Source organism: Bufo bufo, chromosome 6 (assembly GCF_905171765.1).
Source record: "Bufo bufo chromosome 6, aBufBuf1.1, whole genome shotgun sequence".
In the NCBI taxonomy this organism is placed as follows: domain Eukaryota; kingdom Metazoa; phylum Chordata; class Amphibia; order Anura; family Bufonidae; genus Bufo; species Bufo bufo.
In genome coordinates, this window is record NC_053394.1 from 203307484 (window position 1) to 203332240 (window position 24757).

The 24757-nt window shown below is 41.3% G+C and overlaps 1 protein-coding gene across 1 annotated transcript in view; it reads right to left on the reverse strand.

The window, feature by feature from the left end:
• The window catches only part of MTG1 (mitochondrial ribosome associated GTPase 1), a 408689-nt gene that overhangs the window by 227894 nt on the left and 156038 nt on the right, over positions 1-24757 (reverse strand). Inside the window, exons 6-7 of the mRNA XM_040435854.1 lie at positions 4787-4877; positions 4346-4407 (exon numbers count right to left, since the gene is read on the reverse strand). Of these exons, the coding sequence (XP_040291788.1) occupies positions 4346-4407; positions 4787-4877 (153 nt within the window). The remainder of the gene's footprint in view (positions 1-4345; positions 4408-4786; positions 4878-24757) is intronic.

A 24757-nucleotide genomic window follows, 5' to 3' on the forward strand; every position in this document is an offset into this window, starting at 1 on the left:
ACAGTGGATATAAAAAGTCTACACAACCCTGTTAAAATGTCAGGTTTCTGTGCTGTAAAAAAAAATGAGACTAAGATAAATCATTTCAGAACTTTTTCCACCTTTAATGTGACCTATAAACTGTACAACTCAATTGAAAAACAAACTGAAATCTTTTAAGTAGAGGGAAGAAAAAATATAAACATAAAATAATATGGTTGCATAAGTGTGCACACCCTTAAACTAATACTTTGTTGAAGCACTTCTTGATTTTATTACAGCACTCAGTCTTTTTGGGTATGAGTCTATCAGCATGGCACATTTTGACTTGGCAAGATTTGCCCACTCTTCCTTGCAAAAACACTCCAAATCTGTCAGATTGCGAAGGCATCTCCTGTGCACAGCCCTCTTCAGATCACCCCACAGAATTTCAATAGGATTCAGGTCTGGGCTCTGGCTGGGCCATTCCAAAACTTCTTCTGGTGAATCCATTCCTTTGTTGATGTGGATGTATGCTTTGGGTCGTTGTCATGCTGAAAGATGAAGTTCCTCTTCATGTTCAGCTTTCTAGCAGAAACCTGAAGGTTTTGTGTCAATATTGACTGATATTTGGAAATGTTCATAATTCCCTCTAGCTTAACTAAGGCCCCAGTTCCAGCTGAAGAAAAACAGCCCCAAAGCATGATGCTGCCACCACCATGCTTCACTGTGGGTATGGTGTTCTGTTGGTGATGTGCAGTGTTGTTTTTGGGCCAAACATATCTTTTGGAATTATGGTCTGATGAAACCAAGGTTGAACTTTTTGTCCATAATACCTTTTCCCACATGCTTTTGGGAGACTTCAGATGTGTTTTTGAAAAATGTAGCCTGGCTGGGATGTTTTTCTTCATAAGAAAAGGCTTTCGTCTTGCCACTCTACCCCATAGCCCAGATATATGAAGAATACGGGAGATTGTTTTCACATGTACCACACAGCCAGTACTTGCCAGAGATTCCTGCAGCTCCTTTAATGTTGCTGTAGGCCTCTTGGTAGCCTCCCAGACCAGTGTTCTTCTCGTCTTTTCATCAATTTTGGAGGGACGTCCAGTTCTTAGTAATGTCACTGTTGTGCCATATTTTCTCCACTTGATGATGACTGTGTTCCATGGTATATCTAATGCCTTGGATATTCTTTTGTACCCTTCTCCTGACTGATACCTTTTAACAATGAGATCCCTCTGATGCTTTGGAAGCTCTCTGTGGACCATGGCTTTTGCTGTGGGATGCGACTAAGAAAATTTCAGGAAAGACCAACTAGAGTAGCTGAACTTTATTTGGGGTTAATCAGAGGCACTTTAAATGATGGCAGGTGTATGCTGACTCCTATTTAACATGATTTTGAATGTGATTGCTTAAGGCCTCATGCACACGACCGTTGTTGTATTCCGTTCCGCAAAATGGGGTTCCGTTGTTCCGTTTCCGTTTTTGTTTCCGTGTGTCTCCCTTTATTTTTGGAGGATCACCAGACATAATGGAAAGTAAAAAAAAATCTAAGACAGGTTTGCCATGCAAATGATAGGAAAAAAACGGACGCGGACACGGATGACAATCTTGTGTGCCTCCGTGTTTTTTAGCGGTCCCATTGACTTGAATGACAAACGGTGCATTAGCCGAGTTTTCAACGGACCCATTGAAAATCAATGGGTCCGCAGAAAATCACGAAAAACGACACAACGGACGCGGAATAAAACAACGGTGGTGTGCATGAGGCCTAATTCTGAATACAGCTACATCCCCAGTTATAAGAGGGTGTGCACACTTATGCAACCACATTATTTTAGTTTTGTTTTTTTTCTTCCCTCCACCTAAAAGATTTCAGTTTGTTTTTCAATTGAGTTGTACAGTTTATAGGTCACATTAAAGGTGGAAAAAGTTCTGAAATTATTTATCTTTGTCTCAATTTATTACAGCACAGAAACCTGACATTTTAACAGGGGTGTGTAGACTTTTTATATCCACTGTATATAACAAAAACATTTTTATATAAAGTGACTGTCACCTTAAAGGGGTTATCCAATACTATAAAATGTACCCCCATATGCCGGGCCCCTCACAATTAATATACTTAACTGGCTCCCCGCTCCGCTCCTCCCACCGCCACTGCTGCTTCTCCCAGTTTGTGGATGAAAACATCTGGTGTCGGGGGGAGCAGCCAATGGCAGGCGGCAAACCTATGTCAACAGCGACAAACCTATATTAAGTGTCAGCTATAGCCATTAATGTAATTGAGAAAAAAAAATGTATAATTAAAAAACTCTGAGCCAGTTCTGGAAGATTTAACAGTCCTAATATGTTTTCTGTCCACTGCATCAATACAATTTGGAATTTGGCAGATTTCAAAGAACTTCTCAGGCAATATTTCTTAGAAAATCTTCTCAGAACTTCTAGCCAATGTTCTGTGGTGGGATATAATCTTCACGCAATACATCCCACAAGGCTTGGCAAGCATTGCGTACTATGTAGAAGAGAGCAGAAATTCTCATCCTAAATTGAAAATGCAACGACAATAAGCTTTCCCCCATAGCAAGAAATCTGTTTAAAAAAATATATATTTTCAGGGCACGTCTCATCCATCCCGATTTTAGGATTTAAATGTTCAATCTTAAAACACATTTATGCAGGCAAAATGGTCCCAAAACACAAAATGCATGAATGATCACCAGATCTGGAAAAATGAATTGAAAGCGGAAACAAATGGATGTACCGGATCCGGTTTTCTGAACGGATCCGGTAAATTGCAATCCGGTTTTGTCCGTTTTTGTTATCTGTGGACTGGATTCGCCTAGTGATAAGAGAAAGCCTTAGGCGGTCCACAATCACAGCCAGTCTCATGGAATACGCCGAGCTCCAGCTGAGGGCAAGAGAAAAATGGATAAGCGGTCCTAGGACTGGAGGTAAGGGCAACATCTTTCAGTCAAAATAGGGCCTGAATGGTGCCAGGAAAAGGTAGGCAAAAATCCTAAAGGTGGTTCAATCTTGTCACAAAGGGCAATCTTTCACTTACATACCTACAATAGAGTTGTGTCTATCATTACACAACCTAAAAAGGTGAGCACCTCCACTTGTTTAACAATTAAGTTTGTATTGAACCTACTACCCTATTGTGCGCCCCCCATACCCCTTCTTTTGTCTCTATGTTCCCCTCCTGACCGAGGGGTACTCTAGACTCGCCCGTGGTTACCAAGATAAGCAGAGCTACAGAGCCCTGCATCCTGCTCGCTCATGCATTACCCATGTTCCAGCCCAGAATTCTACTATTTTAGGGTTTTTCTTTAACATGTTTTTACCTGAAATGAGGGAAATTGGTTTCGACCGTTTTTTTTTTTTTGCCTTTCTCTGGATCAACTTTGCAAGATAACAGACTGAAGATGGTGGTCTTTTGTTTTTTTAAGCCTTATAAATTATGTCACTAAGTATAATGATGATGACCTATCCTTAGGATAGATTATCAGTATCAGATTAATGAGGTGAAACCATAGTCCTGGATCTGTCATGCAATGAACACCAACAGCACCAGATGCCAGCCGAGGGTGCTAACAGTTGGTGAAAAAAATGTCCTCCGAGAAACTTTGGTACCTTCCCATAAAGTTCTTCTACCACATCTCCACATAAATTGGGATTGATGAAGCAATTCGTAAAATCACTTCGAAGAGATGAAGAACGCTTCAAATACTTGGTCACCAAGTTTCCAGGCCTGTCGGAGGCAAAATTGAAGGAAGGTGTGTTCGTTGGACCAGACATTAGAAGGCTTATAGTTGATCAAGAGTTTGTCAATATCATGACGGATCCTCAAAAAGAACGGCGGATTGCATTTAAAGAAGTCGTACAGAAATGTTTAGGCAGATGGCTATTTTTTTCATCAGATAGGAAGCTGTTAAGCAGCTAATTTACTGCACATTGTAAAATCACAATCAAAATCTTGTGGCACACTGTGTTAATTTTATTGTGCTTGGAGTAGGGTTCTTACCCCACTCACGCAGAATAAGATACAACCTCTAGCACAACCGATACAGTTGCAAGGTGAGAATTCTTATTGAAAAGTACAAATTACATAACGTATCAGTCAGTAAACTTTTCTCAAACTACTGTCATTTATTAGAGATAATAGTCATGAAAATGCGAAAACAAACGCTAATGTGCGTCCTCACAGTGGAGAAAATGGATTGATTATCCAAGTAGTTTGAGAAAGGTCTATGTACTGAAATGTAATTTGTAGCCACTTTTCAATAAAATTCTCACCTTCAACTTAATCTGTTGTGCTACAGGTTGTATATTATTCTGTATACTGTACATTAAAAAAATGATTAAAGCTAATAATAAGACTGACCTGTATTCTAGAAAGCACTGAGCGAGTTATTCCAGGTTCTCCACCGACTTTAGAGGCTTTCCCTAGGATAAGAAAACACATGCTTAAAGGGTGCGAGATTTCACCAGAGAATAGGGCTGGCAGACAGATGCGAGCGCAACCTGAAACTGTCAATGGGGACTTGGAGGGAGGCGACAAAGGTGGGAGAACTGAGCCTCTAGGAGCAGGAACAATGCCCCCCTGCTCCTAGAGGCTAATTACAATATTATAAAAGTTAGATTTCTGGCGTAACGAGGGCATAGATAAAAGTAGGAATAGGCTAGTTAGGTTTAGCTGACATTAGCACATCGATAATGTCAGCTAGCTTAATAGGGTTAAATCTGGTGACAGAAACCCTTTAAATTTTACACAAACAGTACTAATAGGGATACTTATAGGGAAACATAAAATGACTGGACATACCTTTCTTTATATGTATTCTGCGAAGAGCATTTATCAGAGAGGATTTTCCCACATTGGGAATTCCAGTCATCATAATGGATATTTCTGTAGTCTGCATTGGATAAAAATAGAAAAAAAAAAAAAACTCAGACATGTACACCCTGTATAAAGAATATAGTAGTAATAATAAGGAACTCACCAAAAGCCTCAGTAGAGTACAAGGTTACTTCACAATTATATTTGCTAGCTTGTTTAATAATTTTATATATGTCGCAGAGAAATTATGAAAATGGAGATTTGATCAAATGCCTAAGATGAAAATGGAGATTTGATCAAATCTCTAAGGGAGATGATCAATTTACGGAAGATGATGTTCCCTAAAGAAAGTAAGTGATTTGATTATCAAATCCCTTAACTGTTTTAGTGAAAAGTTTAATATTTTTGATAATATAATAATAAGATGAAATAATATTGTAAGAAATAGGTATTTAAGCTGATATTTTTTAAAACAAAAAGGATATTTTTAGTGAAATTTAAAATATTTTTTGTGAATGTAATTAATAAGTAATAATGTTCATTCATTTTTATTAAAACACGTTGTTGATTTGTGGCATCTCGAGTTACAAAGTACTTTACTTTTACAGGCACATCTTTTGGTTTTACATAGTATTTTGGATTGTTCACAAGAACACTTCTTAAATCCTTGACCTCCAAATAAGGATAATTTTCCTGCAATCTCACGCAGACTTAGGTTAGTTCGGGAAACTGTTTCGGTAAATTTTGTAGTAGCTATTTGAAGAGCGTCTCTAGGTAGCCAATCTTTTACAATTCCAACTGAGGTACCAATTTGGTAAAAATTAGCAGAGATCCTTGAAAGTTAAGTTTTAGCATTTTAGTACTGCCATTTAAAACTTTTTTTTTTCTCTGCTGTATATTGGCATTTAAACCCATTTTTTTTTTCTCTGCTTGATTAAGGGGAGTGGCCTGGGCAACCAGGTGCTATAAATTGAACCACTGAACTCTCCAAAGGGCTTGCTCTTCCTGAGGCTTGCTGTACTAAGTGGGCTTCTTATTAAGTAGAGTTAAAGAAAAGGAGTTTAAGACAAGGAGCAGGAAACTCTCTAAGGTTGGATATAAATTCCTTGTGTGTGTTGTTGGCTTAATTCTAGGTAGTCCTTCAACAATAGCAGACAGGGTCTAATTTTAAATCATATTTACTGTTTTACTTTTTTACTGTTGTAATCCCCATCTAGTATGTGTTGCACAATTAACATCGCAGTCCAGTGCACATCTTGCATGATGTATGCAGTCCTGGAACAGCCGTTCGAGGGTGTATATCTTTGTTCAAGATGTGAGCAAATTACCAGTTTGGAATCGCAAATCGAGTCTCTAAACGGGCAAGTTGTCAAGAGGCATTGACAATTTGCAAAAGAGTTTGCTTCTCACCGAGCAAGCACTCTTTGGGGTAGATGAGGGGGAGGGTGACAGAGAGGAGGCTGAGGAAAGTGATATAGCTAGCTGGGTAACAGTTAGAAAGCGGGGTAGAGGGAAGAGTGCCAGGGAGGCTAACCCTGATCTGACACACCCCAACAAGTTTGCAAGTTTGGCAGATAAGGGGGACGTCAGTCCAGGGACAGCACTGCTGCAGCAGGACACTTCCTCTGCCAGTAAGGGGAATGTCAGCTCCAGTAAGCAGAGAACCAGGAGAGCAGGTCAGGCCAGACAGGTGCTGGTAGTGGGAGACTCCATTATTAGGGGAACAGATAGGGCAATCTGTCACAAAGACCGTGATTGCCGAACAGTGTGCTGTCTTCCTGGCGGTAGAGTTCGACACATTGCAGTTCGGGTTGACAGATTACTGGGAGGGGCTGGAAAAGACTAAGCGGTCATGGTCCATATCGGAACCAATGACAAAGTTAGAGGTAGGTGGAGAGTCCTTAAAAATGATTTCAGGGATTTAGGTCAAAAGCTTAGGGCAAGGACCTCAAAGGTAGTATTTTCTTAAATACTGCCTGTACCATGGGCCACACAAGAAAGGCAGCGGGAGATTAGGGAGATTAACAAGTGGCTCAAGAACTGGTGTAGTAAGGAGGGGTTTGGGTTCCTGGAGAACTGAGCCGACTACAGGCTCTATCGTAGGGACGTGGGGAAGGGGCAGCTGTGTTGGGGAGAAAGATGGCTAGGTTGGAGGAGTGCTTAAACTAGGGACTGCGGGAGGGAAATTACATTATAGGAGAGGAAGATAGTGCAGATAGAGACCAGGGGCAAGGTAGTGGGACTGGGGGAGGAATGGAAGGAGGGACTAGAACAGTTCAGAAGGAAAGGTGTAGGGTAGGAAATATACATAAACCTCTCAAATGTATGTATACTAATGCCAGAAGAATGACTAATAAAACTAGGGAGCTGGAAATAGTGATGTGTGAGGAGAACTATGACATAGTGGGAATAACTGAGACATGGCTGGTTACAGTCTGTTTAGAAAGGATCGTCAAAAAAAAACAGAGGGGGAGGGGTTTGCCTTTATGTAAAGTCTTGTCTAAAGCCCACACTCCGTGAAGATATAAGTGGGGGATATGAACATGTGGAGTCACTGTAGGTAGAGATACATGGAGCTAAAAACAATAATAAATTACTAATAGGAGTTTAATCTAAACCACCTAATATACCAGAGTCCACAGAAAATCTACTACTAAACGAGATAGACAAGGCGGCAAATCTAAATGAGGTGGTTATTATGGGGGACTTCAACTATCCAGATATAGACTGGGAAACTGAAACTTGTATATCTCATAAAGGAAACAGGTTCTTGGCAATAACCAAAGACAATTACTTCTCCCAACTGGTTCAGGACCCGACTAGAGGGACGGCAATATAGGACTTAGTATTAACCAATAGGCCTGACAGAACAACAGACGTGCAGGATGGGTGACACCTGGGAAATAGTGACCATAAAGTAACAACATTCCAATTATCATTCAAAGGAGCTTATCTACAGGAAGGTTTAACTAACTAGGACAAAGTCCTCAAAAATAAAAATACAGCCACAAAATGGGATATCTTTAAAAGCAACCTAAAATCTCATTGTGAGAGGTACAAACCGTATGGGAATAAAAGGTTAAGGAACAAAAAGAAACCAATGTGGATAAATAGAACTGTAAATAAAGCAATAAATGACTAAAAGAAAGCATATAAATCACAAACAGGAGGGTAGCACGGAAGCACTGAAAAACTATAAGGAAAAAATAGAACATGCAAAAAACAAATAAAAGCGGCCAAACTAGAGACCGAGAGATTAATTGCCAAAGAGAGTAAAACTAACCCTAAAATGTTCTTCAATTATAAAAAATGTTAAAAAGTATAAATCTGAAGGTGTCGGCCCTTTAAAGAGTAATGAGGGGGGAGTCGCAGAGAGCGACGAGGAGAAAGCAAAGCTGTTAAATATTTTTTTCTCCAATGTATTCACTGAGGAAAATGTCAGATGACATGCAGAATGTAAAAAACGAATTCCCCATTAAAAGAGTCCTGTCTGACCCAGGAAGAAGTACAACAGCAACTTAAAAAGATTAAAATAGACAAAATCGCCAGGACCGGATGGCATACACCCCCGTATCCTAAGCGGATTAAGTAATGTCATAGCCAGACCCTTATTTCTTCTATTTGCGGATTCTATACTTACAGGGAATGTCCCACAGGATTGGCGCATGGCAAATGTGGTGCTAATATTAAAAAAGGGTCCAAAAACAGAGCCTGGAAACTATAGGCCGGTAAGTTTAACATCTGTTGTGGGTAAACTGTTTGAAGGTTTTCTAAGAGATGCTATCTAAGAGCATCTCAACGGAAATAAGCAAATAACGCCATATCAGCATGGCTTCATGAGGGATCGGTCAAGTCAAACTAATTGAATCAGTTTCTATGAGGAGGTAAGTTCTAGACTTGACAGTCAATGGATGTCGTATATCTGGACTTCTCCAAAGCATTTGACACTGTACCACATAAAAGGTTAGTATATAAAATGAGAATGCTCGGACTGGGAGAAAACGTCTTCATGTGGATAAGTAACTGGCTCAATGATAGAAAACAGAGGGTGGCTATTAACGGGACACACTCAGATTGGGTCACTGTGACTAGTGGGGTACCTCAGGGGTCAGTATTGGGCCCTATTCTCTTCAATATATTTATTAATGATCTTGCAGAAGGCTTGCATAGTAAAGTATCAATTTTCGCAGATGACACTAAACTGTGTAAAGTAATTAACACTGAAGAGGACAGTATACTACTACAGAGGGATCTGGATAGATTGGAGGCTTGGGCAGATAAGTGGCAGATGAGGTTTAACATTGACAAATGTAAAGTTATGCACATGGGAAGGAATAATGCAAGTCACCCGTACATACTAAATGGTAAAACACTCGGTAACACTGACATGGAAAAGGATCTAGGAATTTTAATAAACAGCAAACTAGGCTGCAAAAACCAGTGTCAGGCAGCTGCGGCCAAGGCCAATAAGATAATGGGTTGCATCAAAGGGGCATAGATGCCTGTGATAAGAACATAGTCCTACCACTTTACAAATCGCTAGTCAGACCACACATGGAGTACTGTGTACAGTTCTGGGCTCCTGTGAACAAGGCAGACATAGCAGAGCTGGAGAGGGCCCAGAGGAGGGCAACTAAAGAAATAACTGGAATGGGGCAACTACAGTACCCTGAAAGATTATCAAAATTAGGGTTATTCACTTTAGAAAAAAGACGACTGAGGGGAGATTTAATTAACCGCCTCCGGACCGCCTAACTCAGGATTGCGGTCCGGAGGCGGCAGCCCTGCGCTCAGCGACGCATATACACTGCGTGCAGAATTATTAGGCAAATTAGTATTTTGACCACATCATCCTCTTTATGCATGTTGTCTTACTCCAAGCTGTATAGGCTCGAAAGCCTACTACCAATTAAGCATATTAGGTGATGTGCATCTCTGTAATGAGAAGGGGTGTGGTCTAATGACATCAACACCCTATATCAGGTGTGCATAATTATTAGGCAACTTCCTTTCCTTTGGCAAAATGGGTCAAAAGAAGGACTTGACAGGCTCAGAAAAGTCAAAAATAGTGAGATATCTTGCAGAGGGATGCAGCACTCTTAAAATTGCAAAGCTTCTGAAGCGTGATCATCGAACAATCAAGCGTTTCATTCAAAATAGTCAACAGGGTCGCAAGAAGCGTGTGGAAAAACCAAGGCGCAAAATAACTGCCCATGAACTGAGAAAAGTCAAGCGTGCAGCTGCCAAGATGCCACTTGCCACCAGTTTGGCCATATTTCAGAGCTACAACATCACTGGAGTGCCCAAAAGCACAAGGTGTGCAATACTCAGAGACATGGCCAAGGTAAGAAAGGCTGAAAGACGACCACCACTGAACAAGACACACAAGCTGAAACGTCAAGACTGGGCCAAGAAATATCTCAAGACTGATTTTTCTAAGGTTTTATGGACTGATGAAATGAGAGTGAGTCTTGATGGGCCAGATGGATGGGCCCGTGGCTGGATTGGTAAAGGGCAGAGAGCTCCAGTCCGACTCAGACGCCAGCAAGGTGGAGGTGGAGTACTGGTTTGGGCTGGTATCATCAAAGATGAGCTTGTGGGGCCTTTTCGGGTTGAGGATGGAGTCAAGCTCAACTCCCAGTCCTACTGCCAGTTTCTGGAAGACACCTTCTTCAAGCAGTGGTACAGGAAGAAGTCTGCATCCTTCAAGAAAAACATGATTTTCATGCAGGACAATGCTCCATCACACGCGTCCAAGTACTCCACAGCGTGGCTGGCAAGAAAGGGTATAAAAGAAGAAAATCTAATGACATGGCCTCCTTGTTCACCTGATCTGAACCCCATTGAGAACCTGTGGTCCATCATCAAATGTGAGATTTACAAGGAGGGAAAACAGTACACCTCTCTGAACAGTGTCTGGGAGGCTGTGGTTGCTGCTGCACGCAATGTTGATGGTGAACAGATCAAAACCCTGACAGAATCCATGGATGGCAGGCTTTTGAGTGTCCTTGCAAAGAAAGGTGGCTATATTGGTCACTGATTTGTTTTTGTTTTGTTTTTGAATGTCAGAAATGTAGATTTGTGAATGTTGAGATGTTATATTGGTTTCACTGGTAAAAATAAATAATTGAAATGGGTATATATTAGTTTTTTGTTAAGTTGCCTAATAATTATGCACAGTAATAGTCACCTTCACACACAGATATCCCCCTAAAATAGCTAAAACTAAAAACAAACTAAAAACTACTTCCAAAAATATTCAGCTTTGATATTAATGAGTTTTTTGGGTTCATTGAGAACATGGTTGTTCAATAATAAAATTAATCCTCAAAAATACAACTTGCCTAATAATTCTGCACTCCCTGTACGCGTCATCTCGCGTGAGCTGAGATTTCCTGTGAACGCGCGCACACAGGCGCGCGCGTTCACAGGATCGGAAGGTAAGAGAGTGGATCTCCAGCCTGCCAGCGGCGATCGTTCGCTGGCAGGCTGGAGATGCGATTTTTTTAACCCCTAACAGGTATATTAGATGCTGTTTTGATAACAGCGTCTAATATACCTGCTACCTGGTCCTCTGGTGGTCCCTTTTGCTTGGATCGACCACCAGAGGACACAGGTAGCTCAGTAAAGTACCACCAAACACCACTACACTACACTACACCCCCCCTGTCACTTATTAACCCCTTATGAACCACTGATCACCCCTGATCACCCCATATAGACTCCCTGATCACCCCCCTGTAAGGCTGCATTCAGATGTCCGTATGTTTTTTACGGATCCACGGATACATGGATCGGATCCGCAAAACACATAGACGTCTGAATAAAGCCTTACAGGGGGGTGATCACCCCATATAGACTCCCTGATCACCCCCCTGTAAGGCTGCATTCAGATGTCCGTATGCTTTTTTACGGATCCACGGATACATGGATCGGATACGCAAAACACATACGGACGTCTGAATGGAGCCTTACAGGGGGGTGATCAATGACAGGGGGGTGATCACCCCATATAGACTCCCTGATCACCCCCCTGTCATTGATCACCCCCCTGTAAGGCTGCATTCAGATGTCCGTATGTTTTTTACGGATCCACGGATACATGGATCGGATCCGCAAAACACATACGGACATCTGAATGGAGCCTTATAGGGGGGTGATCAATGACAGGGATGTGATCACCCCATATAGACTCCCTGATCACCCCCCTGTCATTGATCACCCCCCTGTAAGGCTCCATTCAGAAATTTTTTTGGCCCAAGTTAGCGGAAATTATTATTTTTTTCTTACAAAGTCTCATATTCCACTAACTTGTGTCAAAAAATAAAATCTCACATGAACTCCTCATACCCCTCACTGAATCCAAATGCGTAAAAAATTTTTAGACATTTATATTCCAGACTTCTTCTCACGCTTTAGGGCCCCTAGGATGCCAGGGCAGTATAAATACCACACATGTGACCCCATTTCGGAAAGAAGACACCCCAAGGTATTCGCTGAGGGGCATATTGAGTCCATGAAATATTGAAATTTTTGTCCCAAGTTAGCGGAAAGGGAGACTTTGTGAGAAAAAAATAAATAAATCAATTTCCGCTAACTTGTGCCAAAAAAAAATAATTTCTATGAACTCGCCATGCCCCTCATTGAATACCTTGGGGGTGTCCTCTTTCCAAAATGGGGTCACATGTGGGGTATTTATACTGCCCTGGCATTTTAGGGGCCCTAAAGCGCGAGAAGAAGTCTGGGATCCAAATGTCTAAAAATGCCCTCATAAAAGGAATGTGGGCCCCTTTGCGCATCTAGGCTGCAAAAAAGTGTCACACATCTGGTATCGCCGTACTCAGGAGAAGTTGGGCAATGTGTTTTGGGGTGTCATTTTACATATACCCATGCTGGGTGAGATAAATATCTTGGTCAAATGCCAACTTTGTATAAAAAATGGGAAAAGTTGTCTTTTGCCGAGATATTTATCTCACCCAGCATGGGTATATGTAAAAAGACCCCCCAAAACACATTGCCCAACTTCCCCTGAATACGGCGATATCACATGTGTGACACTTTTTTTGCAGCCTAGGTGGGCAAAGGGGCCCACATTCCAAAGAGCACCTTTCGGATTTCACAGGTCATTTACCTACTTACCACACATTAGGGCCCCTAGAATGCCAGGGCAGTATAACTACCCCACAAGTGACCCCATTTTGGAAAGAAGACACCCCAAGGTATTCCGTGAGGGGCATGGCGAGTTCCTATAATTTTTTTTTTTGTCACAAGTTAACGGAAAATGACGATTTATTTTTCTTTTTTTTCTTTTTTCTTACAAAGTCTCATATTCCACTAACTTGTGACAAAAAATAAAAACTTCCATGAACTCACTATGCTCATCACGAAATACCTTGGGGTGTCTTCTTTCCAAAATGGGGTCACTTGTGGGGTAGTTATACTGCACTGGCATTTTAGGAGCCGAATGCGTGAGAAGTGGTTTGAAATCAAAATCTGTAAAAAATGGCCGGTGAAATCTGAAAGGTGCTCTTTGGAATGTGGGCCCCTTTGCCCACCTAGGCTCCAAAAAAGTGTCACACATCTGGTATCCCCGTACTCAGGAGAAGTTGGGCAATGTGTTTTGGGGTGTCTTTTTACATATACCCATGCTGGGTGAGAGAAATATCTTGGCAAAAGACAACTTTTCTCATTTTTTTATACAAAGTTGGCATTTGACCGAGATATTTCTCTCACCCAGCATGGGTATATGTAAAAATACACCACAAAACACATTCCCCAACTTCTCCTGAGTACGGCAATACCACATGTGTGACACTTTTTTGCAGTCTAGGTGGGCAAAGGGGGCCACATTCCAAAGAGCACCTTTCGGATTTCACCGGCCATTTTTTACAGATTTTGATTTCAAACTACTTACCACACATTTGGGCCCCTAGAATGCCAGGGCAGTATAACTACCCTGGCATGACCCCATTTTGGAAAGAAGACACCTCAAGGTATTCGCTGATGGGCATAGTGAGTTCATAGAAGTTTTTGTTTTTTGTCACAAGTTAGTGGAATATGAGACTTTGTAAGAAAAAAAAAAATCATCATTTTCCGCTAACTTGTGACAAAAAATAAAAAGTTCTATGAACTCACTATGCCCATCAGCGAATACCTTAGGGTGTCTACTTTACAAAATGGGGTCATTTGTGGGGTGTTTGTACTGTCTGGCCATTGTGGAACCTCAGGAAACATGACAGGTGCTCAGAAAGTCAGAGCTGCTTCAAAAAGCGGAAATTCACATTTTTGTACCATAGTTTGTAAACGCTATAACTTTTACCCAAACCATTTTTTTTTACCCAAACATTTTTTTTTATCAAAGACATGTAGAACAATAAATTTAGAGAAAAATTTATATATGGATGTCGTTTTTTTTGCAAAATTTTTCAACTGAAAGTGAAAAATGTCATTTTTTAGCAAAAAAAATCGTTAAATTTCGTTTAATAACAAAAAAAGTAAAAATGTCAGCAGCAATGAAATACCACCAAATGAAAGCTCTATTAGTGAGAAGAAAAGGAGGTAAAATTCATTTGGGTGGTAAGTTGCATGACCGAGCAATAAACGGTGAAAGTAGGGTAGGTCAGAAGTGTAAAAAGTGGCCTGGTCATTAAGGGTGTTTAAGCTAGGGGGGCTGAAGTGGTTAATATGTATAAATATATCAGGGGTCAGTACAGAGATCTATCCCATCATCTATTTATCCCCAGGACTGTGATGAGGGGACATCCTCTGCGTCTGGAGGAAAGAAGGTTTGTACACAAACATAGAAGAGGATTCTTTACGGTAAGAGCAGTGAGACTATGGAACTCTCTGCCTGAGGAGGTGGTGGCGGTGAGTACAATAAAGGAATTCAAGAGGGGCCTAAATGTATTTCTGGAGCATAATAATATTACAGGCTATAGCTACTAGAGAGGGGTCGTTGATCCAGGGAGTTATTCTGATTGCCTGATTGGAGTCGGGAAGGAATTTTTTATTCCCCTAAAGTGGGGAAAATTGGCTTCTACCTCAGTTTTTTTTTTCCTTCCTCTGAAACAACTTGCAGGGTGACAGGCCGAACTGGATGGACAAATGTCTTTTTTCGGCCTTATGTACTATGTTACTCTCAAATATTGTTCACAAATCTGTCTCATTCTGTGTTGGTGAGCACTTCTCCTTTGCCGAGATAATCCATCCCACCTCACAGGTGTGGCATATCAAGGTGCTGATTAGACAGCATGAATATTGCACAGGTGTGCCTTAGACTGCCCACAATAAAAAACCACTCTGAAATGTGCACAGTTTTGCCTTACCGGGGTACACATTTCACACACCCACAATCGGGTGAATGTATACCTATCAAAGGCTTTTTTACATGCGATAGCCGTTTTGTTGTGTACATTTTGAAGTGCCCTTGAGGTTTACTGTACATGGGAGAAACTTCTACAAGGATGAAAGATAGATTGAGTAACCACAAATCCACTATTAGAAAGCAAATTCTATTATTTCCCGTACCATTCCATGTCCACGAGCACAGACATACAGTAGCACAACTACGTTATCAAATCATCGAGAGCGTACCCCTCCCACGGCGAGGTGGAGATAGAAATAAATTACTGCTTAAAAGGGAGGCTTATTGGATACACCGATTACAAACGATTGAGCTCCGTGGACTCAATCGTGAATACAATGTACAAAGCTTCCTTTGATAGATTACCTTACAAAAAAAATTAAAATTGTAATAAAAAAAAATTATAATTTTGTAAAAAATAAAAAAAAATTATGTTTACATTTTTTTGAAAATAATTTTTCTTATTTTTCTATAGTGGACTTAAAGAAAAGGAGAACACAATAAGGAAGGAAAAAACTAATGGTTTACTTATTGAATCCTAAAAAATGCTGCAATAAGCTTGATTTCATTTTGTTTATATGTTTCGATTTAACACTGATTGGTGGGAGGGGTTATATGTGTGATGTCATTTCCCTGTGTTTTGGCGGTCTATTTAAACATGCTATTTTTCTTGTATGATGATAAGTCTGATGAAGGTGCAGTAGCACCGAAACGCGTCACTTATTGCCTGTATATGTATGACTAATAAATACAAGATTCATCTACAGCGAGTGCCGGTCTTCTCTGCAATATATATACAACACGGAAATACAAGCCGTGCTATACAACATGTATTTAGGGGGGCAAGGTGGGACACTATAGCTCAAAATGGACACAGAACCCACCATCCATGGGTGAACAGTGGAGACCGCACCAGTAAATGTCGCGATCCTCACACCTATCACCCATAGATCAATCATGAATCAATATACCGCAGTGTGGACTGACACAAAGTATTAAGTAAATTCGATAAAAAGCTAGCCGAACCAAAAATACAAGTCAAAATAAGAGCACTCATGTAGACAAGTATAGACATGCAGATACAATGTGTATGCACCGGGTACGTCACACCTCTTGATTCAGCAGCATCATTCTTGTCTGTGAATAAAAAAGAGAGAAGAGTCAGAAAAAATGGCTTAATAGTGTTCAAAATACACTATGCAACACAAGAAAAGAGGCGCATATCACATATAGAACCAAAGAGGGCAAGCTGCTCATCTAAACATAAATCCCCGGATTGTAATCCACATTAAGCCCATCGGGTCTCAGACTATTGAGAGTGTAAATCCAAAGAAGCTCTCTCTTTTTAAGGATCCGTACCCTGTTCCCCCCACGTCTAGGCATGGGTACATGATCAATAGCCCAACATTTAAGATCTTTTTCAGAATGTTTAAATTCTGTGAAATGTTTGGCAACAGGGAGGTCCTTTCTCTTTTTACGTATGGATAAACGGTGATTGTTGAGCCGCGTCTTAAGATCGGTTGACGTTTCACCCACATATAATAACTTACATGGACAGATCAAAACATAAATCACGTAGCAGGAATTACATGTAAGGTGAAAACGAATAGGGTGTGAAACTCCAGTGGTAGGGTGAATAAAAGCACTGCCTTTACCCATGTACTTGCAATCAGTGCAGCATAGGCAGGGAAAACTACCCTTGCCAAGTGAGGTTAGAGCGGTTTGTATTGACCTAGATCTAGGGCCAATGTCAGCTCTGACAAGTTGATCCCGTAGGTTTCTAGACCTACAATATGAAAATAGGGGGGGAGATCTAAATTCCTGGATCTCACTGTGGCAACCTTCCAAAATACCCCAATGCCGTTTAATGATACAATTGATCTCTTCACTCTGTTCCGTGAATTTGGAAATAAAAGGAATCAGAGTCAAGGACCCTTCAGATGACTTCCTTTTGAGAAGGCTGATCCTATCCAAATCACGGACCTTGTTAATATGGGAATCCAATAATTGGGTAGGGTACCCCCTTTTTTGAAATTTACTGGCCATATTGTTTAAGGAAGAATCTAACTTATTGGGCTCAGAAACAATACGCTTGACCCTGAGGAATTGTGAAAAGGGTAAGTACTTGAGTGTATTGCGTGGATGGCCACTATTGTAGCAGAGGAGGGTATTTCTGTCGGTTGGTTTAGTATAGAGCTGAGTATGTATCACGCCCTCATTAAATGTAACAGTGGTGTCAAGAAACTGTAGTTCGGTTTCCGAATGGACCAAGGTGAATTGTAGATCCTTGTTAATACTGTTTAAAAAGTGATGGAACTCGAGCAACTGAGCAACACTACCAGTCCATATGAGGAAGATGTCGCCGATGTATCTCCACCACCGCAGCAAATGGCTGCGGTGGTGTGACACATGGACGACATCTTCCTCAAAACACCTCATAAAGATATTGGCGTAGGTAGGTGCCACGTTAGACCCCATCGCCACGCCTCTTTTTTGTTGGAAAAAAGTGTCCTGGAACAGGAAATAATTATGTCTCAAAACAATCTGCAATAGATCAATTATAAGCAGCCTGGCGGCCAATGTATAGGGTGAAGAGTCAAGCATACGGGAAATGGCGTCAATACCTAAATCATGGTTGATGGAGGTGTATAGTGAAGTGACGTCAAAGGACGCCAGATGGACCTCATGGACACCGGTAAAATCAATCTCATTCAACTTGCATAGGAAGTCAGTCGTATCTTGTACATACGACTCAGCCCCTATTGCAAATTCATGCAGAACCTTATCCAGAAAAATAGCAATACAACTAAAGATGGAGTTCGAGCCGGAGACGATAGGTCGTCCGGGGGGATCAATAAGGGACTTGTGCACCTTAGGAAGTATATATAAAACCGGAGTCACCGGATGATCTACAGTGAGAAAGGTGCACAGGTCCTCATCAATAGTACCCGCCAACACGGCGTCTGCCAAACATCTCTGGATAAGTCTAGCAATCTCAAACTTAGGATCACAATGGAGAACGGAATAAACATTAGTATCATCCAGCTGACGCTGAATCTCAGCCACATATTTACCGGTGTCCATGATGACCACTGCGCAACCCTTGTCCGCAGGCTTGACTGTTAATGAAGAATATTTTCTTAGTTGGTCTAATGCTTCAATTTCAAACCTAGATAGGTTTGGATGTTTAAAGGCAACATTATTACATCTCAATCTATAGGCAGAGACATCAGATTTGACAGCAGTAATAAATGCATCGATAGAGGCCTCATTGATACATGGGGTAAAGTTGCTCTTCAGAGACAGATCGAGGCGTCCCAGGGAGAACTCGCTAGCCTGAGGCGCCGGGATCCGTGTCCTAGAGTTGAACCACACCTTTAATTTAATCCTGCGAAAAAAAGCATGAAGGTCAGTGTCCAGTTCCCTGGGACGCCTCGATCTGTCTCTGAAGAGCAACTTTACCCCATGTATCAATGAGGCCTCTATCGATGCATTTATTACTGCTGTCAAATCTGATGTCTCTGCCTATAGATTGAGATGTATAGATTGAGAACTCGCTAGCCTGAGGCGCCGCGATCCGTGTCCTAGAGTTGAACCACACCTTTAATTTAATCCTGCGAAAAAAAGCATGAAGGTCAGTGTCCAGTTCCCTGGGACGCCTCGATCTGTCTCTGAAGAGCAACTTTACCCCATGTATCAATGAGGCCTCTATCGATGCATTTATTACTGCTGTCAAATCTGATGTCTCTGCCTATAGATTGAGATGTAATAATGTTGTCTTTAAACATCCAAACCTATCTAGGTTTGAAATTGAAGCATTAGACCAACTAAGAAAATATTCTTCATTAACAGTCAAGCCTGCGGACAAGGGTTGCGCAGTGGTCATCATGGACAGCGGTAAATATGTGGCTGAGATTCAGCGTCAGCTGGATGATACTAATGTTTATTCCGTTCTCCATTGTGATCCTAAGTTTGAGATTGCTAGACTTATCCAGAGATGTTTGGCAGACGCCGTGTTGGCGGGTACTATTGATGAGGACCTGTGCACCTTTCTCACTGTAGATCATCCGGTGACTCCGGTTTTATATATACTTCCTAAGGTGCACAAGTCCCTTATTGATCCCCCCGGACGACCTATCGTCTCCGGCTCGAACTCCATCTTTAGTTGTATTGCTATTTTTCTGGATAAGGTTCTGCATGAATTTGCAATAGGGGCTGAGTCGTATGTACAAGATACGACTGACTTCCTATGCAAGTTGAATGAGATTGATTTTACCGGTGTCCATGAGGTCCATCTGGCGTCCTTTGACGTCACTTCACTATACACCTCCATCAACCATGATTTAGGTATTGACGCCATTTCCCGTATGCTTGACTCTTCACCCTATACATTGGCCGCCAGGCTGCTTATAATTGATCTATTGCAGATTGTTTTGAGACATAATTATTTCCTGTTCCAGGACACTTTTTTCCAACAAAAAAGAGGCGTGGCGATGGGGTCTAACGTGGCACCTACCTACGCCAATATCTTTATGAGGTGTTTTGAGGAAGATGTCGTCCATGTGTCACACCACCGCAGCCATTTGCTGCGGTGGTGGAGATACATCGGCGACATCTTCCTCATATGGACTGGTAGTGTTGCTCAGTTGCTCGAGTTCCATCACTTTTTAAACAGTATTAACAAGGATCTACAATTCACCTTGGTCCATTCGGAAACCGAACTACAGTTTCTTGACACCACTGTTACATTTAATGAGGGCGTGATACATACTCAGCTCTATACTAAACCAACCGACAGAAATACCCTCCTCTGCTACAATAGTGGCCATCCACGCAATACACTCAAGTACTTACCCTTTTCACAATTCCTCAGGGTCAAGCGTATTGTTTCTGAGCCCAATAAGTTAGATTCTTCCTTAAACAATATGGCCAGTAAATTTCAAAAAAGGGGGTACCCTACCCAATTATTGGATTCCCATATTAACAAGGTCCGTGATTTGGATAGGATCAGCCTTCTCAAAAGGAAGTCATCTGAAGGGTCCTTGACTCTGATTCCTTTTATTTCCAAATTCACGGAACAGAGTGAAGAGATCAATTGTATCATTAAACGGCATTGGGGTATTTTGGAAGGTTGCCACAGTGAGATCCAGGAATTTAGATCTCCCCCCCTATTTTCATATTGTAGGTCTAGAAACCTACGGGATCAACTTGTCAGAGCTGACATTGGCCCTAGATCTAGGTCAATACAAACCGCTCTAACCTCACTTGGCAAGGGTAGTTTTCCCTGCCTATGCTGCACTGATTGCAAGTACATGGGTAAAGGCAGTGCTTTTATTCACCCTACCACTGGAGTTTCACACCCTATTCGTTTTCACCTTACATGTAATTCCTGCTACGTGATTTATGTTTTGATCTGTCCATGTAAGTTATTATATGTGGGTGAAACGTCAACCGATCTTAAGACGCGGCTCAACAATCACCGTTTATCCATACGTAAAAAGAGAAAGGACCTCCCTGTTGCCAAACATTTCACAGAATTTAAACATTCTGAAAAAGATCTTAAATGTTGGGCTATTGATCATGTACCCATGCCTAGACGTGGGGGGAACAGGGTACGGATCCTTAAAAAGAGAGAGCTTCTTTGGATTTACACTCTCAATAGTCTGAGACCCGATGGGCTTAATGTGGATTACAATCCGGGGATTTATGTTTAGATGAGCAGCTTGCCCTCTTTGGTTCTATATGTGATATGCGCCTCTTTTCTTGTGTTGCATAGTGTATTTTGAACACTATTAAGCCATTTTTTCTGACTCTTCTCTCTTTTTTATTCACAGACAAGAATGATGCTGCTGAATCAAGAGGTGTGACGTACCCGGTGCATACACATTGTATCTGCATGTCTATACTTGTCTACATGAGTGCTCTTATTTTGACTTGTATTTTTGGTTCGGCTAGCTTTTTATCGAATTTACTTAATACTTTGTGTCAGTCCACACTGCGGTATATTGATTCATGATTGATCTATGGGGGATCTATGGGTGATAGGTGTGAGGATCGCAACATTTACTGGTGCGGTCTCCATTGTTCACCCATGGATGGTGGGTTCTGTGTCCATTTTGAGCTATAGTGTCCCACCTTGCCCCCCTAAATACATGTTGTATAGCACGGCTTGTATTTCCGTGTTGCGCTGTCCTGTCTATGGTTACATGGACATGCGCATACACAGTGTTGGGACACGATGACCTTTTGTAATATGGCCGACTGAAACTCTTGACAGTAGTGCGCATGTCCGTGCGCGTGTCTCCGCAACTTTCGGTGGTGACGTCATGCCGTGACTGGACGCTTTTGGCGTCTGCGCATTGCCTGTTTCCGAACGCCGGATCTAGCGGCATGCGACATGTTTGATGCGGTGAACGGCGCTGGGTATGTCAACACTTTCTCTCTTCTTTTGCAGCATCATTATTCTTGTTCCTCCCACTTTTGTGTACACCTGTCCCTAATCACTAATTACCTCTCAGTAGGTTATAATATGTACACTATGTATTATATTTTAGATTTTTCACTACTGCGATTTTTCGCCTATGGGTATTATACATGTATATCTGTATTTGGATATTGTACATGCACTTCTGCACTTTAATTTTTTAACGTTACTGTTGATTGATTGTATTATGATGTAATGGGGGTTGGACTATATATACCCCAGCATACACTGTGTTCATTGCTTGAAAAAGGCTCTTGTTTGAGCTGAAACGTTGCCATCTGCATGGGTGATTAAAGACCACTACTTTTTTACTTGGAGTGCTGTCCTTTCTTCGTTCTTGTTCATCTGGGGTAAGCAGCAATATCCCTGGACATAGCACCCATACTGCTTGTTTCCAGTGCCGCCATTACTTTTCCATATATATATATATATATATATATATATATATATCACATATAGACACTTCTACACTATTCAGAAAAAGTTAGGAATATATGGCTTTCGGATAAAATTTATGGAAAACATAAAAAGTTCACGCTACAGTGATATATCATGAAAGTAAGGCATTTAAGTAGAATAATGCAATGGTGATTTCCTCATCTCAAAACAAAACGGAACAAAAGCGGTGGGTAACCCCCCCCCCCCACACACACACACACAAAGAATGTCAATGTTTCAATAACTTGACAATGACATCTCATGCTGTTCACAAGTTGACTTATTGTCTCCTGAGGAATGGCATCCCATTCGTCCTCGATGAGCTGGAGCATTGTCATCTATGTTCATGCAGAGGCACAATGACTGAATTAATGATGTTATTAACCCCTTAGTGACCACACATTTTATTTAAATCGCATTCCAAGAGTTACAACTTTTTTGTTTTTTCATCAATGTACTTGAATGAGGTCTTATTTTTTGCAGGACAAGTTATAGTTTTAATGTGCCATTTTGGCTACATGTAATGATTGATTAAAGGCAGTTGTTTAGCTAAAACCCCCTTTGTTTACATCAGTAAAAAGGCGTATTAGTGGTCACCAAGGGCAAAAAGTATTATGGTCTTGTTTCTATACCGTTTACAAAGTGTAGGGCAGTTCTGTATTGACTAGACACACCTGCCCACACTGTAACACCACCACCAAAGGTTCCTCTGGTAACAACAGTGTCTGATGCATAGCACTCTCCTTGACACCTCCAACATCTTGGCGGCCATAATTTCTGCTTAGCATGAATCGACTTTCATCAGTGAACAGCACTGAGGCCCACTGGTCCCTCGTCCAGCATAGATGCTCCATGGCCCATGCAAGACGATGATTTCTGTGCCTGGTGGTGTGGTCAGTTACTCTTACAGGTCGTCAAGCACGAAGACCACGCTGATGCAAACGGTTTCGAACGGTCTGAAGTGACACTTGAATGCCAAACAACTCCAGGCACATTTAAGGGAGGTTGAGAGGCACCCATCATCCGGTTCCACAGGGCATTTTTCACAATGAAGCAGTCAGTGTGGGATGAGGCCGAAGGACGTCCACTTCTATGTCTTTCTGTGACTCTCCCAGTCTCTCTGTGGCATCCTGCTGATAAAACTCTGTGACACTCTAATCTCAGTGGCCACTTCTGTCTCAGAAGATCCTACTTGTAGCCTTGCAATGGCGATGTACTGTTGATCATTTGTTAGGTGTCGTCTTGGTCTCATGATATCAAAATGTGAACAGCATGAGGAGGAGGACTGTTTAAATACCAAATCTAATTGAACCAGGAAATATATTGGGCAATTCATTGATGAAACACCTGTTGCAAATTTTGCCATTAAGCTCCTTGTTAGAGTACAGCAAGATGTGCAAAAACTACTAAACATTGAACAGTTGGGCATGTCACATTAAGTTCACAAGTAAATGTTAGAGATTATTTTAGGTTCATCCTGAAATTTCACCCACAAGCCAAATATCCCAAACTTTTTGTGAGAAGTGTGTATATATACACGCATATACACGCACACACACACACACACACACACACACATACATACATACATATATATATATATATATAATCTCATGATATCAAAATGTGAACAGCATGAGGAGGAGGACTGTTTAAATACCAAATGACTCTTCCTAAGGTCATATCTTCAACAAAATATAAACAGTAAGGATTTCTCCCGCCCACCGTTCTGGCTAGAAAGTCTCTTAGAAAGCACACAATATCCAACCAAATTAATTTCCCAAGTTGCTCTCTTTACCCCGGCGTACATTAGACTCTGGGAAAGAGATTTGAACAAAACATTTTCCAGACAGGAAATAGATAGGATAATGATTTCCCCACACAGAGCATCAAGATGTGTTAGAATTCAAGAAAACTGCTATAAAGTAGTAGCCAGGTGGTATAAAACTCCTGACAAAACATGTTTGTACTCAGCGTCAGCATCAGACACATGTTGGAGATGCTTAAGAGCTAGAGGTTCTTACCTACACATATGGTGGGACTGTCCCCCCTTAAAGGAATGGTGGAAACAGATATTCGAGATATGCAAAAGTCTGTTCTTCTTCCCTGGCTCCTCAACCGGAGTTGGCTTTGTTGAATTTATTTCCTAAAACCGCTAAAACCCTAAATGTAGGCCTTTATAAACAACTAATTAACGCAGCTAGATTTTTGATCCCACTCCACTGGCTGTCACCAGAAGTCCCTCCTATTGAAAAATGGTGCTCTAGAGTGGACCAGATATGTAGGCTTGAGGAAATATCCAACTGGGAATGCAGATCTATTCATAAATTTAGATCCACATGGCTCACCTGGGAAACTTATAGAGGTTTCAAGATTGGATAGATATCAGATACCCACAGGTCGATGGGAATTTCTCATTTCCTTTCCCAATCTGTTTAACATACTCACAGTCGCGCATGTAATCAGTAGTATATTAGCGTTGTCTGGGTAAGATAGTCCAGAAGTGTTGCATCTCTCTTGGAATTTGGTCATATGCCCGAATTTTCGATACCTATTATTAGAACAATACTAGTAATATGAGTAAAATGTCGTAATGTCCTGTATTCATCCTGTGATCTTGTACACATCATACTGTTGTTGATTTGTCAATTTTTATGTTGGAGCATGGAGA